General features: G+C 43.0%; 1 protein-coding gene across 2 annotated transcripts in view; it reads right to left on the bottom strand.

The window, feature by feature from the left end:
• Positions 1-20,217, bottom strand: part of LOC132096748 (adenylate kinase isoenzyme 5-like) — a 125,404-nt gene that overhangs the window by 25,128 nt on the left and 80,059 nt on the right. The window contains exon 8 of one of the 2 annotated variants that reach the window (XM_059502335.1): positions 11,016-11,092. In XM_059502335.1, the coding sequence (XP_059358318.1) occupies positions 11,016-11,092 (77 nt within the window). The remainder of the gene's footprint in view (positions 1-11,015; positions 11,093-20,217) is intronic. The other variant, XM_059502334.1, reaches the window with a different exon arrangement.

The following is a 20,217-nucleotide window of genomic DNA, read 5'->3' as shown; positions in this document are numbered from 1 at the left end:
GCCTTGTTTTTGTGTGTGTGTGTGTGTGTGTGGAGGAGCCGTGGGCGCTACAGGAAGTGCTAGAAGCATGATTTCTGCAAACACCCCTGTCTCATAACGCAGCACAGGCTGCTGGATGATACACTTGTCCTTTTGTGCTGCATCTCATCTACAATGCCTTCTGATACTGCTGGTAAAAAATATCATTTTTTAAATGAGTTTTAAATAAGCAAAAATAAACCCATAAAAAACTACTGTGAGGGGACTATAGTTGAATGATGGTTACAGATGCCATATGTCTTAATTTATAGTATGCTACTGAATGAATACCATATCAAATAAGCTATGGAATATAATACCTTATACTATTACATTTTTATGGTACTCAGAAGAATACCATAGTGTGGGAAAAAAATGGCACTACTATTGTACATGTCCAAAAACACAATACTATCACTGTGAATGTCCAAAAAAAATAAAAAAAATAAAAATATGGCATTAGCATGTCTAAATAATCATAGTATTAATATTACCATGGATCATGACTATGGTACTACCTCCAAAAAACACACCAGGTACAACTTAAACAACTTAATCACAGCATAATACAAGTCCACATAAAAGGAAATAGCATGTTGCATGTTCAAAAACATTAAAATTAGAATGCTGTATGCCCAAAAACATGGAACTAGCATGCCATGTCAAAAAAATTTAATTAACATGTTACACAGTTACTACTGAATGACAACAAATGTAACCTACACATTAAACAGTGCAAATCATCCATAACTCAAACCTCTACAATTATTATGTAAATGAGTGTAACCACTGATATAACAGATGGGAGCAGATTAAAATAAAATCCGGTGGCTCTTGAGGCTTTTTGCTGGCATAGTTTCCTTTTCATTCCTTTTTTTAAGAAAGAGTCACTGCAAATTAATACTAAGTTGTTCTGATTGATCACTCTTATCCTATGACTAAACATCTCTATCCTGATGATAGTGCCCTTGTGAAAAAGAAGTGCTAGTATTTAATGTTCACTTGTAATGTACTTCAAATGTTAAAAAAAACCTGTACTTTAAGATAATGTATTAAGGCCACTTAAGTGATTACACTTAAAGGGAGTATACTTTCATAATTTAAATACACTTAAAGGGCCATGAAACCCCAGATTTTCTGAGATTGTTTTTAGATTTTAGTTTGTGTTGTACATCATAGAAGACAATGTTAGCATCGGATAATTTTAATTGTTGGAGAAAACTGGTTCATTTTAAGCTTTTTTGCTCTATTTTCATCTTCCGGGTTTAAAATCTACATCTTGTTTAAGTCACAATTTGTGACGTGGCAATGGACTTGTGGCAGGGGGGGGCGTGGTTTAGCGAAGTCTGCAGCGGGAGAGAGAATCAGGAGACGAGCGGTAAGTGAGTGGTTTGGGCGAAAATTATCATCACCTGTTTCTTGTTCTAGTAATTGGCGTGGAGAGAGTATAAAACGCCAGGAGAGTCGGAAGCAAGCGAGAGAGAGACGGACTGCTGACGCAAACCGGAAACCGAAACCGGAAAGAGCAAACCGAGAGGGTTGTGCCGACGTATCAGAATAAAAGTCACCAGTTGGTGTTTGTGAACTTTAATTTTATTTGTTAAATAAATACGTCAGCAGTCCAGCCGACCCCTTTGTCCTCTTCCTTTCCTCCAAACGAACTTGCTACACTGGTGCCGAAACCCGGGAAAAAAACAGGACCGCCACCGCCGCCATGCAAAGCCCGTCCTCCACGCCGCTTGCGGACATCATCGCCTCCCTCGCGGTCCTGCACCGCGAACAACACCAGGCCCTGCTGGACCTAAGGATGGATCAGGAGAGGCGTTTCCAGGCCATTGTCCAGGCCCAGCAGGAGGACTGCGAGAGGTTCCGGAGCTGGATCGATCAGGAGGTTCGCGCCGAGGCCGCCGGGCAGCCCGCCGCACCCATGCACCTACCGCTGCACAAGATGGGGCCCCAGGACGATCCGGAGGCCTTCCTGGAGCTTTTTGAAAAGTCGGCGGAGGCCTGCGGGTGGCCCCGAGAGCAGTGGCCGGTGCGCCTCATTCCGCCTCATTGGGCGGTTTGGGCGCCCATATGCTCACAAAAGCATAGTGTGGAGGTGGCGGTTAGTCCCCACCTCCGGCATCCGATAATCTTGGGAACGAATTGGCCCGCGTTTACGGTTTTATTGGGGTCGTTATGTGCGGATGCCTCTTGGGGAAATAAGGCGCGGAAGGAGACCGCGCGGGTACAGGTGGGGGAAACTGAGCCAGGACCGCTGGGTTCTGCTTCAGGGGAACCGAACGAAATCGGGAGACTGATTCTCTCGCCAGAGCCGGCTGTATAACAGGGGAACTAGGTTACGCAAATTTGCACCGGGAGAGAAAGTACTTGTATTACTCCCAACGTCAAGCTCCAAATTAATGGCTAAGTGGCAGGGACCGTTCGAGGTCGCACGACAGGTCGGAGATCTCGATTATGAGGTAATACGGTCTGATAGGAACGGGTCCCGTCAGGTCTACCACCTCAATCTCCTTAAAAAATGGAATGAGGCGGAAACCGAACGAAATCGGGAGACTGATTCTCTCGGAGCGTGATGACTTTCCTCTGGAGCAGTCTCAGGATGAGACCCTAAAACATGCGTTTCAACAGGTCCGCGCTATCGATGGCCAGTCTCTCCAACCTGCCTTCCCGCTCTCCTATCCATATTTTGCCATTTTAAAAGACCGGTTGTATCGAGTGACCCAAGACAAAATTGAATACAACCCAATTGTTAATTCCAAAGGGCCGCAGGGAAATGCTTTTCCACGCGGCTCATTCTAATCCTATGCCGGGCCATTTGGGACAGGCAGCAACACTAAATCGCCTCATGGCCCGTTTCTTTTGGCCGGGCATTCATGACAACGTGCGCAGGTGGTGCGCGTCTTGTCCGGAATGTCAGTTGGTAAACCCACCGGCCGCCCCAAAAGCGCCTTTGCGCCCTCTTCCCTTAATGCAGGTCCCCTTCGAGAGAATTGGTATGGACCTCATCGGGCCATTAGAGCGATCGGCACGAGGACATCGCTTTGCACTAGTCATAGTTGATTATGCAACACGATATCCTGAAGAAGTGGCCCTCCGCAACATTTCCGCTAAAAGTGTTGCGGATGCCCTGTTTCGTCTTATCTCCCGGGTGGGGATTCCAAAAGAAATCCTCACCGATCAGGGCACGGCGTTTATGTCACGTACGCTACGCGAACTGTACGGATTATTGGGCATTAAGTCGATTCGAACTAGCGTCTATCACCCACAAACCGACAGCCTGGTCGAACGATTTAATCGCACGCTTAAATCCATGATCCGTAAGTTCGTTCACGAAGATGCCAAAAATTGGGATAGGTGGCTAGAGCCCTTGTTATTCGCTGTGCGAGAGGTCCCGCAAGCCTCCACGGGGTTTTCCCCCTTCGAGCTTCTCTATGGATGCCAGCCCCGGGGGGTGCTCGACGTACTGAGAGAAACGTGGGAGGAGGGACCATCTCAGGGCAAAAACGAAATTCAGTATGTGATGGACTTGAGAACAAAACTCCACACATTGGGGTGGCTATCAATGGAGAATTTGTTACAAGCCCAGGACCGCCAGAGCCGGCTGTATAACAGGGGAACTAGGTTACGCAAATTTGCACCGGGAGAGAAAGTACTTGTATTACTCCCAACGTCAAGCTCCAAATTAATGGCTAAGTGGCAGGGACCGTTCGAGGTCGCATGACAGGTCGGAGATCTCGATTATGAGGTAATACGGTCCGATAGGAACGGGTCCCGTCAGGTCTACCACCTCAATCTCCTTAAAAAATGGAATGAGGCGGAATCAGTGATGTTGGCAATGGTGATTGGCGTGGAGGATGATCTCGGGCCAGAGGCGAATATCAAACCACAATCCCTCGCCCTGGCTCCAGGTGGAGATCACCTCTCGCTGTCCCAACTCACTGATTTAACGAAATTGCAGGCAGAGTTTGCCGACGTCTTCTCGCCCCTACCGGGCCGTACTAACCTGATTCAGCACCATATCGAGACCGAGCCGGGCGTGGTAGTTTGCAGCCGGCCGTATCGTTTACCTGAGCACAAGAAAAAAGTAGTTCAGGCTGAATTAGGCGCTATGCTTGACATGGGGGTAATAGAGGAATCTAATAGTAACTGGGCGGGCCCGATAGTTTTAGTTCCGAAAACGGACGGCTCAGTCCGTTTCTGTGTAGATTACCGCAAGGTGAATGCTGTGTCGAAATTCGACGCGTATCCAATGCCGCGGGTTGACAAGTTGCTTGATCGGCTAGGCACGGCTCGCTTTTATTCGACATTGGACTTAACAAAGGGCTATTGGCAGATCCCCTTGTCTCCATTGTCCAGAGAAAAGACAGCTTTCACAACGCCGTTTGGATTACACCAATTTGTTACCCTTCCGTTTGGCTTGTTCGGGGCCCCAGCTACCTTTCAGCGCCTCATGGACAGGATCCTACGGCCCCATGCTGCGTATGCAGCTGCCTACCTAGATGATATCATTATATTTAGTAATGATTGGCAGCGGCATATGCAGCATCTGAGGGCTGTCCTGAGGTCGCTGAGGGGAGCGGGGCTCACGGCCAACCCAAAGAAGTGTGCGATTGGGCGGGTGGAAGTAAGGTATCTGGGCTTCCACTTGGGGCATGGGCAGGTGCGTCCCCAAATTGATAAGACAGCCGCTATTGCGACCTGCCCACGTCCCAAGACCAAAAAGGAGGTGAGGCAGTTCTTGGGGCTGGCGGGATATTATAGACGGTTTATTCCTAATTATTCGGACCTCACCAGCCCTTTGACTGACCTCACTAAAAAGGAGGTGCCAGATACGGTCCAGTGGACGGAGCCGTGTCAGCAGGCCTTTACTCAGGTCAAGGCTGCTCTGTGTGGCGGGCCGTTGTTACACTCTCCTGATTTTTCTCTCCCTTTTCTGTTGCAGACAGACGCGTCGGACAGGGGGCTGGGGGCAGTCCTGTCCCAGGAGATAGAGGGAGAGGAACGGCCGGTGCTGTACATTAGCCGGAAGCTCTCGAAGAGAGAGGCTAAGTACAGCACCATCGAAAAAGAGTGCCTTGCCATCAGATGGGCCATCCTCACCCTCCGCTATTATCTCCTGGGACGGGAGTTCACCCTCTGTTCGGACCACGCTCCGCTGCAGTGGCTCCACCGCATGAAGGATACCAACGCGCGGATCACTCGTTGGTATCTAGCTCTTAAGCCTTTTAAGTTCAAGGTGATCCACAGGCCGGGTGTTCAGATGGCGGTGGCCGACTTCCTCTCCAGAAATGGGGGGTGCTGCAGGCCGGATGGCTCCCCGGCCTGAGTCGGGCGGTGGGGGTATGTGGCAGGGGGGGCGTGGTTTAGCGAAGTCTGCAGCGGGAGAGAGAATCAGGAGACGAGCGGTAAGTGAGTGGTTTGGGCGAAAATTATCATCACCTGTTTACCTGTTTCTTGTTCTAGTAATTGGCGTGGAGAGAGTATAAAACGCCAGGAGAGTCAGAAGCAAACGAGAGAGATACGGACTGCTGACGCAAACCGGAAACCAAAACCGGAAAGAGCAAACCGAGAGTGTTGTGCCGACGTATCAGAATAAAAGTCACCAGTTGGTGTTTGTGAACTTTAATTTTATTTGTTAAATAAATACGTCAGCAGTCCAGCCGACCCCTTTGTCCTCTTCCTTTCCTCCAAACGAACTTGCTACAGGACTATAGTACATTGATGACACGTCGGTGGTAACGCAATACAATTAATGCCAGCTAAGTAATCAGATTACTTTTCAAAGTAACTATAGAGCAATAAATTACTTTTAAATTTACAATGTAATATCTAAGTTACTTTTTCAAATAAGTAACGCAAGTTCCCTTTCAGTCGGTCACATTCTACGTTACGTCTGAAAGAGACTGATGAATGGGATCTCGCCCGAGAGCCCATTCGTCAGTCTCTTTCTGACGTAAGGTCTCCATTCCCTCCTTCAGGGAACAAGGGTTACATAAGTAACCGAGATGATTTTTTTAACGTACAACTTTATTTTATATTGCAATGCAATAAAGCAACTTTCCCTAATGCTAGACATTGCTGTACACCACCAAAAAACTTCAAAACTATCCCATTAGAGTTCCAAAGAATTGTAGAATCAATGGGCAAATGGTGACCCACAAACTCACTTGGCAACTTACACTTGACACTTATTTGTCTTTAATTTATCATCCATCTGTATATCAGTAAAATGTCATGGGTTGCTAAAAACAAGAAGGTACAGAACAAAAATGAGGACATAAATATTTACATTTGTACTGAAGATTTTCTGCACTGTAGATGGATGCCTTAATTCAAGTGGCTGGGAAACAGTCATAGTACAGAACCAAGCCAGTTTGGCTGGAGCCAAGAAACTGCTAAACACGTCGCACACTGAGCTGAAGACTGTTCTGAGATCTTTTCTCATCTGCAAAAGTGTTTTTCCCTGTGTGATGTCGACGGCATTGAGATTTTACTGTCAACAGCGCCGCTGATGAACACAGATGAAAGGGTCACGGTGGGAATGTGGGTTGATCCACATCCATAAACACTCTTCACATCATCCTACACGAAGGAGCCTTAATGACTGCATTTATCTCATGCAGACAATTTAACCAAATATAATGGAGAAAGCATGACAGCCTATCCATGGAAATTCAGTTTCAGGAATTTAGTTTGACAGACTTGTAGCAACAGGGAGGGTCTAATTGGTTGGCCGCTTTCATGTAGCCCTGCCATATCTGTTGGTAGACAGTGAGAACCCTCTGAATGGAAGATAACATGTCTCTATGTTTTGTGTGTGTGTGTGTGTGTGTGTGTGTGTGTTTTTTTGTGTATGTGTGATTGGAAACAAGGTGAAAGGAAAAAGCAAGTGAAGAGAACAAGATGCTCCCAGAAAGGGAGCAAAAGCAATCAAAGCAATCCATCTCAGGAGCACTGATGTTTCCATATAGTTTTGATTTTATTTTAAAATGTGCATAAATCTATGAAGCTGATCTTCTATATATATTGAGAATTTAAAAAATGAGTGCTCAGCTTGTATAAAATAACAATGGTGACCAATCCAAACTGTAAAATGTAGTTCACTCATATGCATGCTTGAGATAAGTGAAAAAACAAAGAGGCATTTTATATATATGAATGACGCCTCTATTCGCCTCTGGCCCGAGATGGTGAATATGCCTCACCATATATATATATATATAATGTTCTAAGAAAGAAAGAAAGAAAGAAAGAAAGAAAGAAAGAAAACAAGAGGGTAAGTAAAGTATGACATAATTTTTATTTTTGGGTGAATTATCCAATTAAGAGTTTAATTTCTACAATCTAAAAATCAAGTCAAATGTCCATAGTTCCAGAAACACCCCTGGAGTACATTTTTATTCAAAGGGTCAGTCTGGACATTTATATACAGCTGTACAGTGATTAAATTTGCTAACCTGACACCATGTATATGTATATATTGTATGTATATGTTGTATATGCAATACTTGTAAATGCAGTGGGGTTTCTCTCCCAGAATTTTTCCCCCTTTTACATTTCCAGTGTTACTTTATAGTTAAGGGTGTCTAGAGACCATCAGTGTTATTTAAATTAAATGAAAATGAAGTTGACAACTAGCTGAAATGCATTTTATACATTATTTAATTTGCTATATTATATTTTATTAGTTTCATTTATTTAATTAGATTTTTCTTAATGGTTTTAGTTGCCTATAAAAGCCATGGAGCCTATTAGTTACTGCATGCGTTACATCACATAAGATCAAAGAACATGCATGTATTAACCTCTTTATGGGATAATGCTATACTAAAATAACCTCTCTTTACAAGCTTTTTCAGAGACAGTATCTGAGTGGGGATTACATCAAATTCCACTCTATAGCACATTCTTCCTGACCTTGAGAAAATAGATGGCCTAAAAACAATCCCCAAATACACACATCAAGCTATAGAGCCGTCCCATTATATCATACACACTCATGACTGTAATCAAACATTGATTACATTTCCATATTGAAGGTCAGTGACCATGTACCTGTTTATTAATGTAATAATTAGTTTGAGCTACTGAAATACACAACAAATATACAGGCAATTCTACTGTGGCTTTTCTTTAAAAGACTATTCCAAAAATAGTTCAAATAGCATACTAATGAAAGTCAAGGATTTTGGCTTAAGCTTCATCCAGACAGAAGCTAATGCAGGAGATAGAGTCATTCATAATGGCTATCCACTAATGCAGGACTGTCACTCAGCAATCATTTCCATTAAATACAGCATCCTGCACTTGCTCAGTCTGCCTATAAAAGCCCTTCAGCAATTTCATCTGAGCATAATCTGAGATTCCAATAACTTCATAATGAAATAAAGAGACGAGACATATGGGACATTTTCTGACATGCTAATGGTGCTCTAAACGCTACTGTGATTTCACAATAACAGTCGCATCAGATAGCAGAGATCGTATCAAAACATTGTGTTGAGTGAACATTTTAAATCCTACAAAAAAAAAAAAAAACTTTTCAGTGTATTAAAGGTCTATATGACTTCATTCTTTCAGAAAAATAAAATCTGAGTTACACAAAAGAATTTCCTGGATCTTCCAAGCATCCATCTTGGGTGGGGTGGGGGGGGGGGGGGTTAATAAAAGCTTTATGAAGTGAAACGATGTGTTTTTGTAAGAAAAGTATCTCTTTAAAACTTTATAAACCATCTAGCTTCCAGTAACTGTCATATAAACATACACAAGAGATTGGCATTCCAGCGGATGATATAGGCATAGCATAAGCTCCGATGAGAATTTGCAAGTCTCGCAAGGAAAAAAAAAAATTAAAGCAAAGGAACCCCCCTTGGCTTATATTGAAATCCTCTGTAAAGTCCAGGCACTCGGTCTAAGGAAGGCATTCGGTGCTGGCTGAAGGATTCCTGTGTGTTTGGTCTTCACAGTGTGTAGAGTTATTCATTTTAAATCCAATTCTAATCTGACTCCATTTTATTATGGTACACTTCATACCATGGGCTTATTACGGCTACAGAAGGTCCTGATCCTTTTGCTGCAATCCTTTAAATACCTCTGACCAAGACAAACATCCCCCGAGATGGACACAGGAACTAACCATTGGAATTTGCATTAACTCAGGTCCCAAACCTGGGTGGTTTTACAACTCAATGTGAACAGAAGGCAATTTACATGGAGGACCCTGGGAATGGGCACTCCCATTACAGATATCAAAATATCTCTTATCTCTTAGGATCTTATTATCTTTTACTCTACTTTGTAGATTGAGATTGAGAACACTGTAGCAGTCGCCCTGAGATAATTCAAATGACACAAAACATGACTGTAAATATCACTTGCATTAATGTAGACCATTATAGTCTACTATTGACCATTCTGAGTGAGCTATGTGAAGGGAAGGAATGGGATGAGAAGGAACTGTTGCATATCTGAGAAAGGCGTTTCCTGCTTTTTTTCTCACTGAGATGTGAGATGTATCTCTCAGAAGATCAAAGTGTCTGAGGTTCTGTAATTCTTACACCTCTAACATTTTCCTTTAAAAAAATCCTTATTTTGTACTTCTAATTCATGACTGACAGTTAGTGGAAGCTAGAGATTCTGGTTTATAATGTTTTAAATATGATTTTTTTTTTCTCACATAACGCATTGTCATGCCCCTGAACTCATTAGGCTGTGTTTTCCCTCCATGTGTTCCATGTCCCATGTTAATTGTTTCATTCCTAGCACCTGTGTTGTCCCAATCATCCTGTCTTTATAAGCCTTGACCTTTCAGTTATTGTCAGGTCTACCAGTAACTTACTGTACAGTACGTGTGTCTTACTTGTGGTTTCCATGTATTTACCCCTGTGTTGGATTAATAAATACTTTTCCGATTATCCTCAGCCCCGTGTTCCTTCCGGCAGCATAATGTGAAAGAAGACCCGAGCTAAAACAGTGTAAATTGCGTATCTCAACTCTGTTTGTTATCTGGTTTTCCTCAGTCCTTTTTCTTTCCGTATTGTTTATGAATCCTTTCCTTGGCCGCAATACCTCCTCCTGCTGGAGCAGAGGGAGAATTTGCTCCGGGCACACACCAGACTGTTCTGGATCATGGCACGCCTCACCAACTACCCAGACGACATCAGTCTGAACACCGCGTATAGAGCACCTTTGTCAGAGGACGGTCCCCGAGCAAATTTTGCCTCCTTAATGGAGTGGACACTGTATGGATCTCCGTTCCCTACCTATTGCCAGGGACTGATCGACAGCCCAACCCATCATCTCCCCACGATTAATATGGAGCGCCAAAAGGGCCAAAATGGGAGGTGGATCTTATAGACTGGGGATCAGAACTGGAAATTGTACTGCCCACTAGAAAGTGTCCTCCAGTGCCTGCTCCTAGAATGTGCCCTCCTGTGGCCGCTCCTCCAAAATTTTTAAACATTATGAAAATTAAAATAATGTTATGCTTCTGGAACTAGGAACATTTTTGTTGTGTTGCTGTCTATAGATGGTCAAAGAGCTCTCAGATTTCATCAAAAATATCTTCATTTGTGTTCCGAAGATGGAAAAAGGTATTACATGTTTGGACCAATATGGGGGTGAGTAATTAATGACAGAATTTTTTTTGGGAGGGGGGGTAAACTATCCCTTTAATAAATAATTCTAATTAATAAATTAGAAGTATTTTTCATTGTTAGCTAATGTTAAAAAATTGAAAATTATTTAAAGTTATACCACACCTTTCACTCAGAAATTGCTAGCAGGTTCACAATTAATTGTAACACATTAAATAAAATGGTTTTATTTTCTTGTAAAATACACTCCAGCAATCTTTGAAAATTCTTCAAAAAAATCATGTAACCCATTTTGTTTTTTAAAGTGCATCCAACAAATGAAAAACAAAGTCGTGCTCAACCAAACACCAATGTGTGGATTTAGAAAAGAAAATGGAAACCGAGACATTTTCGTACCTGTTCATCAAATTTGGTGGGAACATCTGCCAGGCTGCTGCTGTCTGCTAGCAAACTAAGGTCGAGCTCACTGGGTCCTACAAAGAAAAGCAAAAGATACAATCGGGTTGTAAGAAGACTGGAAAAAAAACATATATTGAGGTCTGTGATTCAAAGAGGAAAAATACAGAAATTACAGCAAAGCCTTGTGTGAAAATAAAGACACTCTTGTTCCTCCAAACTTCTGTCTGTCATTGAAATGAAGTGCTGCTGTACACTGACTGTTCTTTATTGTTCTGTACAACTAAGAATCACCTTGAAAACAACTGGTTAAAATTCTTTGAAAAAAAATGGTTCTAAAAAAACTCCATAAACATTAGAAGGAAAATCACTATAACGCACAGCCTTGAGTGACTTGCTGGTTCTACACAACAAATTGAGAGCATTATGATTAAACACCTAAGTTCAGTAAATATATCAGTATATATCAAAATCCTTACTTAGAAAATCCTTGTTACTTAGAAAAATAGCCATTGCAAATATATTGAATTACAACTTGAAAGATAATTTTAGTAATGATGTGATAAAATCCCAAATTGATGATTATTTATTCAAGAGCATACAGCAGCTATTTAAGGAAGGAAAAAAAGGAAATGGAATTTAGGATTTTTTTTTCTATAGACATTTGTCCATTTTTGAATAACGTAACTATCTTGACAATATTTCTGAAGTTTCACTGAAATAGCAGCTGTCCAGAGGAAAATAAGTCTCAACCGTAAGAAATATTTCATAGAAATTCTGAAAGATCGGTGATTTTGACATGAAGCTTTCATCACAGGGGTCTGGCCTCAGTCATGTGGTACAAAGTTTTCCATGAAAGCATCTGTTGTGACTGCTGTGATTCAGCTCAGCAGTGCACTACCACAGGCTGGAAGAGGCTGATGCCTTTTGACACCGGTCGCCTCTGTAATAGACGCTGCACTGTAGCATCCCCTGACACCTCCATTCCCTGTCCTCCAGTGCTAAACCAAAAGTGACAGCATCTTCTCTTACAGAAAGAACAGGCTGTTTCAGCCAATCCTTTTTCATACTGTTTTGCTCTCTGTGAACAGCAGCTGTCTGAAGAACTGTTCCTTGCACTATGAAGGAGATGTGGTGGGATTATGAATTAAGTCAGAGACTTTGCACCTGAGACTGCAGGAAGTAACGGAAAATCTCTTGCCCTAGTCACAGAAATCTATTTGTTGATGCAGACGTGGCGTTATTGGGGAAGCGTTTGAGGGATCGTGTGAGTCGGCGACAGGGTCAGCCCTGTGATGCAGTACCTTTTGAACTCTGCCACTGCTAATAAATGAACATGCCTGAACTATTTCTATAAAAGGGCAACATAAATTACTTACAGAAATCTGCTCTGGTCCAGCTCAGCCACCATTACAGCAATAATCAAAGTTCATCAGAGGGTGAACTATATGATAACTAATGATTAAGGATGACTTATTTTGCAAGAAATGTTGTTGATGTCATTTCCTGCAGAATTATGGTATAACAGAACTGTGTGGAAAGTGAATGGAAAGTGATACTGATGACAGGAGAAAACAATAAATGAACAATAAATTAAAATGTTAAATAAAATTTTTATTTTATTTAATTTATTTAATTTTCAATTACCATAAATGATTATTTTACTAGTTTAATCTAAGTTAACAATTGCAATTATGGTAGGTACAAATTATTATTATTTTTTTTTAAATAATATTTTGAAAAATAAATTGAAATTTATATTCACCTTTTATACAAAATGTCATTAAAGACATTCAAATTTGGTAAATAAATGTTTTTTATTCAAATAAATGCTGTTCATACTTTCTGTTCCCTTTCGAGGGAACTTGAACTGCGTCCTCTAGGGGTGCTATGCCGAACGTGACCTGTGTCTGGAGAATACATTCAAAACAACATTGGCCAGCAATAGCCTATGATGTAACTACCAGTGCGACCGAGTATAAAGGGGTGCCGGAAGAACAAGTCATCCTCTTCTAAGTCTTCAGTGACTGTTTTGTTTGAAGTGTGCATTTCAGTGTTAATAACCGTCTTTTTCATGGCAAGATTTAGCAAGACGTTTAAGAGGTGTGTGGATCTGTGTCCTCACTATTTGACACCTGATGACACACACAATCTCTGCGTAAATCGTTTTGGCGAAGAACACACACGCAATGTTCTAAAGGGGGCAATCTGCATCCACTGCGAGCAGAGAGGCCGTTTTCCTCCTGCACCCATAGGTACCAGCATACGAGTTATGCCAACATTGAGGGTATGCATGAAAGCGACTATGAGAGAATACACCTTATAGAAGAGACGCTAGCTAGCTATTTCTCTGTGGGTGTGACATCCTCTCTTAAGGCTTTCTCCTTGCTATCTAAGCCCCTTCACTTAAATGGCATACGCAGCAGGTCCAGCTGTCACTTCGTTGCACATGATGGCGGTGCTTCAGTTGACAGGCTGTTTGTTAAAAGACCTGGATAGGGGTCAGGGCTTTTCCCCTGAGGTGAGCTGAGCCGCGCCACAGAACTTGCTCTCTGTGCCACTAAGCAGGCCATCACTGCTATGGACAGGCCATGGTGGTAACAGAGAGACATCTGTGGGTGAACCTGACAGATATTGGGAAGAAAGAGAAGAGCTTTCTCCTCGATGCTCCAGTTTCACCTTTTGAGCTTTTCGCTACCTCTGTCGAGAAGTTTAGGGAGACGAAGGTGTGCTCAGTGGCCTTCAAAACCTTCATTCCACGAAGATCAAGGTCTGAGCCTGAACAATGCAGAGGTCCTGGCCCGTCCTGCTCTGAGGGTCAGAGACAAGCATAGAAAGCTAGTGTCTTGACTCGTGCCTCTCCCCGACCTGTGGGTGGGGCTAGGTGGAAGTGGGGATGTAGGCAAGACCTGAGGGAGGTGATCCAGATAAGGCATTCTCAATGCTCTCGTCCGGACCAGAGTAAGACTTGAAATATCTATTCACCTCCCTCAGGGGAGGGGTTTAACATCTGCCCTCATTTTCCCCTTCCCAATTCCCTTGTAACCACCATGACCTCCACCTGACCGAGGTTAGGTGGGAACCTCCTGCGCTTGGATTTCAGTCTCTTTTGCTGGACCTATGATGTTTTTGGTTAGGTTCTATGGCTGAGCATAGAAATTACCTAACTGATGATCCAGACTATGAATGTGCACAACGACTAGTTTGACTGTAGTTTAAACTGAAGTTTCCTTTCAGTCGGTCACTCTCAACGTCACGTCGGTGACCAACGAAATTGGGATATCACTTCGATAGACCAATCTACTTTGAGTGTAAACTAAACGAGCCAATGCACATTGGCATGCAATTATTGCATCCAGCTGCCGCTGATCACAGCGTGAGTATAAAAAAGGCAGCAGGTGCAATTCATACCAGCTTTTCGCTCAAGAGCAGAGCAACAATATCTTTCTGCTCAGCTGTGTCTATGGTGAACTACGAGTTCAGCACGCTCTCGGAAGCTTTCTGTGTTGGTAAGATGCCACTTCAGCGGCGGTCGTTCCAGTGTCGAGTGGATTGTACACTTCAGGCTGCACTACCCCCTGTCGTGTTGCAAGCGGCCATCTCCCCTGTGCACCTCAGCACTAAAAGAGCATTTCCAGAAGAGCAATTTCCTCTAAAAGAGCTCCACGGGTGCATCTTTATAAAGATGACGGATCGTCCTTATAAGTATGCCATTTCACCCGTGCATTTCTGGGTGCTATCGTTACCTGGCACTGGATGATGGTCACGATTGCTGCCTCACGTGTCTGGACATCGAACACGCCGAGGTGGCCTTCGAGGATGAGTCATGTTCCCACTGCGGGAAGATGAACATCTCGGAGCTGCGATCCAGGCTCTGCTACCTTCAGGGGGGCAGAGTCCCGTTGCAACTGCCACGATTTGGGGCTTGTTCTGGCGGCCAACAGACGAGAACCACTTCTGGCAGTAACGCGAGTGGTTTGAGGATTACAGTGGTGACAACCCTCGCAGGGAACCAACCCTCTGGGGGCCATCACTCCTCTTGCACCTTCGATCCAGTGGAGCATCCCACGGAATCCGCTGGGCCCTCTTCAAAAAGCGTACCAGAGGTCTGTACAGCTGACGAGCTGTCTCGAGCAATGCTCCCAGGAGAATGGCGACGCCATCCCCTGACGGTCCAGCTGATTTGGAGACGGTTTGTAGCCACTCAGGTGGACATGTTTGCTTCTCCAGAGACCACTCACTGCCAGCTGTTTTACTCCCTGACCGAGGGAACACTCAGCACGAACGCACTGGCACAAAGCTAGCCTTCTCACACTGTGCAAAGTCCGGGAGGACGAGGAGCAAGTCTTGCTAGTGGCTAATGTCTACGAGACATGCTTATGCCTTGAAGTGGAACCTGTTCGTCGAGTGGTATTCTTCTCACCGAGAAGACCCCCGAAGATGCCCGATTGCGGCCGTGCTTTCCTTTCTGCAGTAAAGGCTGGAGTGAAGGCTGTCTCCTTCAAAGTCCAGGTTGCCGCTATTGCTGCATACCATGACCCCATGAATGGGAAGTCTTTAGGTAACATGACCTCATCATCAGGTTCCTTAGAGGGGCCAGGAGGTTAAATCCTTCCCGGCCCCCCTCTATACCCTCTTGGGACCTGACTCTAGTGTTAAAATCACTACAGCAGGGCCCATTCTAGCCTTTGCATTCAGTTGAGCTAAAGTTACTTTCATTGAAAACTCTGCTCCTGCTTGCACTGGCCTCCATCAAGAGGGTAGGGGACCTGCATGAATTTTCGGTCGACGATTCATGCCTAGAGTTTGGACCGGCTGACTCCCAGGTAATCCTGAGGCCCCTGCCCAGCTACGTGCCCAAGGTTCCCACTACACATTTTAAAGACCAAGTGGTGAACCTGCAAGTGCTGCCCCTGGAGGAGGCAGACCCAGTCCTGGCTTTGCTCTGTCCCGTCCGAGCATTAAGATGCTATGTCGACCGGACACAAAGCTTCAGGACCTCGTCTGTTATGGAGGTGGCATAAGGGGAATGCTGTCTCTAAGCAGAGGATGGACAACTGGATTGTGGATGCCAAAACCCTGGCTTTTCAGGCACAGGGTGAGCCCTGCCTGTTCAGGTTGCGAGCTCAACTAGAAGTGTTGCATCCTCCTGGGCGCTGGCTCATGGCGCCTCGCTGACAGATATTTGTAGAGCTGCAGGCTGGGCAACCCCTAACACGTTCGCTAGTTTCTATAGCCTTCGTGTAGAGCCGGTATCCTCCTGTGTTCTCACCTTAAATGGGTAGTGGCACTGAGAGGCCCCGGTTAGTGTCGGCTTGCTTAAACTGCCCTAAGTGCTTTGACAATGGTGAGCGGAACTACAGTACATGTTCTGAGCCCTGGCCTACACCAAATAGGGGTGCAGGCTGCTCGCACAGGGCACAGGAAGGGTTAGCACCCATGGCAATTTGATAGGGATCCCAATTTTGTCCGTCACTGACATGACAGAAAGTGACCGACTGAAAGGAAACATCTCGGTTACGTATGGAAATCTTTGTTTCCTGAAGGAGGGAACGGAGACGATTTCTAATATAAGGACAATTTCTAATATAACTTCAATTGGATTATTCTGAAAGAGTAAAGTCACATACACCTAGAATGCTTCGAGGGTGAGTAGAAGATAGACAAATTTTCATTCTCGGGTGAACTAACCCTTTAAGCTTGGGTAGAGTTGGTACATAGTGCTAGCCTTTGTGCTTAGCATGCACTCCCCTCAGCTTGGTGGAGTGGGTATACTGTTCCCTTTCAAGAGATATTTGAACTGCGTCCTTTAGTTTCCTTGCCATGCTTCAGACGAAGAAGTGGATTACGTGTTCTTCCAGCTCCCCTTTATACTGTGGTCACAACGGTAGTGACGTCATAGGCTGTCGCTGGCCAAAGTGTTGCTGTTTTAAATGTATGCTTCAGACACAGGTCATGTCAAGGCATTCCCCCTAGTTCCCCCTAGAGTACGCAGTTTCCTCGTTCCCTTCTCAGGGAACCATGGTTACATACGTAACCTAAGACTTTCTCTTCATACTTCATTAAGTGGCACACCATATTTAATAAGACTTGGTGAAGAAACATAAAATCTGACATGAACACATTTCTACAGCAGATAGCCTGAGTTACAGATCAATAATGGCCAAATGCACACCGTGACATATCTAAGGGATGGTTTGATTTAAAGCATTCAAATGGATTACCACTGGACTTCTTTTATTAATATCATAGTTCGATCCAATCCATAGAACAGTGGGTTTTCAGATAAAAAAAAGAGGCCTCAGATCAGTCAGCGTGAAATGGATAATGACACTAGAAACATTAGCAGCAGAGTTAACATGGCAGGAGGTTGGAGCTGTAATTAACCTCTGCTCGATTTGATCGGCAAACACCACAGACCCTATCCATAAAGCCAACCGCTTAAGCTTGACCGAGCCTCATCAGCCTCTGATACAATAAAATTAGAAGGTGCCCTGGTTTCCTACTGAATCCCACAAGTGTTTTGGCATGTAATTAACACTGCCATTGTAATTATGCACTGTCAGTGTAAACTGTTAAATGTATTTCAAATTGTTACATTCACAGAAATGGACAGTATCCATGAAAAATCTTCTTTTTGATGTTTATCACAAATATTGGACATACAGAAGTTTAAAACATTCATTATGCAGCAAGAATGCATTAAATTAATCAAAAGTGACAGTAAAGTCATACATTTGTTTAGTAAAGTCCAATTTCAAATACGGATGCATCTCAGTAAATTGGAATGTTGTGGAAAAGTTCATTTATTTCAGTAATTCAACTCAAATTGTGAGACTCGTGTATTAAATAAAAGCAATGAACACAGACTGTAGTAGTTTAAGTCCTTGGTTCTTATAATTGTGATGATTTTGGCTCGCATTTAAGAAAAACCCACCAATTCACTGTCTCAACAAATTACAGTACTTCTTCAGATTAAAAAAAGCCTTTTTTTAGTGAATTTTTGGCCTACTGGAAGGTATGTTCATTTACTGTACATGTACTCAATACTTGGTAGGGGTTCCTTTTACTCTAATTACTACCTCAATTCGGTGTGGGATGGTGTTCTGTTTGTGGCACTGCTGAGGTGGTATGGAAGCCCAGGTTTCTTTGACAGTGGCCTTCAGCTCATCTGCATTTTTTGGTCTCTTGTTTCTCATTTTCCTCTTGACAATACTCCATAGATTTTCTATGGGGTTCAGGTCTGGTGAGTTTGCTGCTCAGTCAAGCACACCAACACAATGGTCAATGGTGCTTTTGGCAGTGTGGGAAAATGCCAAATCCTGCTGGAAAATGAAATCAGCATCTTCAAAAAGAAGGAAGCATGAAATGCTCCAAAATATTTTTGTATACGGGTGTAGTGACTTTGGTTTTCAAAAAACACAATAGACCAACCCCAGCAAATGACATTGCACCCCAATTCATCACAGACTGTGGAAACTTAACACTGGACTTCAAGCAACTTGGGCTATGAGCTTCTCCACCCTTCCTCCAGACTCTAGGACCATGGTTTCCAAATGAAATATAAAACTTGCTCTCATCTGAAAAGAGGAGTTTGGACCACTGGGCAACAGTCCAGCTCTTTTTCTCCTTAGTCCAGGTAAGACGCCTCTGATGTTATCTGTGTTTCAAGAGAAATATGACAAATGTAGCCAAATTCCTTGACATGTCTGTATGCCTTGACCCCAGCCTCAGTCCATTCCTTGTGAAGTTCACTCAAATTCTTGAATTGATTTTGCTTGACAATCCTCATAAGGCTGCGGTTCTCTTGGTTTGTAGTGCATCTTTTTCTTCCACACTTTTTCCTTCCACTCAACCTTCTGTTTACATGCTTGGATACAGCACTCTGTGAACAGTTAGTTTGTTTGGCAATGAATGTTTGTGGCTTACCCTCCTTGTGAAGGGTGTAAATGATTGTCCTCTGGACAACTGTCAGATCACCGGTCTTCCCCATGATTGTGTAGCTTAGTGAACCAAACTGAGAGACCATTTTTAAGGCTCAGGAAACCTTTGCAGGTGTTTTGAGTTGATTAGCTGATTGGTATGTCACCATATTCTAATTTGTTGAGATGTTGGTATTCTAATTTGTTGAGTGAATTGGTGGGTTTTTGTTAAATGTGAGCCAAAATCATCACAATACATGTTGCATGCCTAATCCAATGGCAGACAATATTTTTTGCCGTTACTATTAATTATTTATGTGGGCATAACAAGATATAGGCTTCAATACTTCAGTATTATTATTTTCTCTATAGAGCAAAATAGAAAAAAAAATGTTCTGCAATTCAACTGCAAGTACCCTCATATTTATTTGAAGTAATAGTACACAAGAATGTATAGATGTTTAAAGCATCATTTCATCAAACCTATTGTTACTGTAAATGTTTTTTTTTCAGCTGAACAGAGTACGTTTGATGAGGAGAAAGACTATCCTGCATCGGGAACTCGCGGGCAGTACGGGATATATTTCCTACTAAATAAAAGCTGTTTCTGTTGGCAAACGCTGCATCACTGGTTTGTGTGCACGCCTCTTTGTGTGACGCGAAAGTCTGAGGTACCTTGTGAGTGGCAGACAACATTTAAAACTATGGCGGAAGAATTATGGTGGGCTGGTCACCATATCTAATCAATGAATGGTAAACACTGGCTAACTGTTCTACCTATGTGACTTTAAGTGCATTAAATGTTGCCCAAATCTGCACTAATATACAGATCAATTGATGGAATAAAATCTACCAAAAACATAAAGCATTCAATCCAATCGTTGACTTGATTGCAAATGATTGCACAGACACTATTTAACTGAACAGAGATGACATAACTGAATCCAATGATGAACTGCCTTTAACTATCATTTTTGCATTATTGACACTGTTTTCCTAATGAATGTTGTTCAGTTGCTTTGACGCAATGTATTTTGTTTAAAGCGCTATATAAATAAAGGTGACATTGACATTGACATTGACATGTGTGAGCAACAGAAATAAATCAATTCCTAATTGCCTTACTGACACCTAATCTAAGTTAGCCAAACAATGTAGTATATAAGTTTGACACAAGTTTTATATAACATACGAAAACTAACTTTAACTTACATTAGCTGGGTTTCCATCACCCTGCTTTTTTGCGAAAAAGGGTTAATGCGAATAATGGGAGATGGAAA

This window comes from Carassius carassius, chromosome 20 (assembly GCF_963082965.1).
Source record: "Carassius carassius chromosome 20, fCarCar2.1, whole genome shotgun sequence".
In the NCBI taxonomy this organism is placed as follows: domain Eukaryota; kingdom Metazoa; phylum Chordata; class Actinopteri; order Cypriniformes; family Cyprinidae; genus Carassius; species Carassius carassius.
This window is presented reverse-complemented; position numbering and strand designations above follow the sequence as displayed.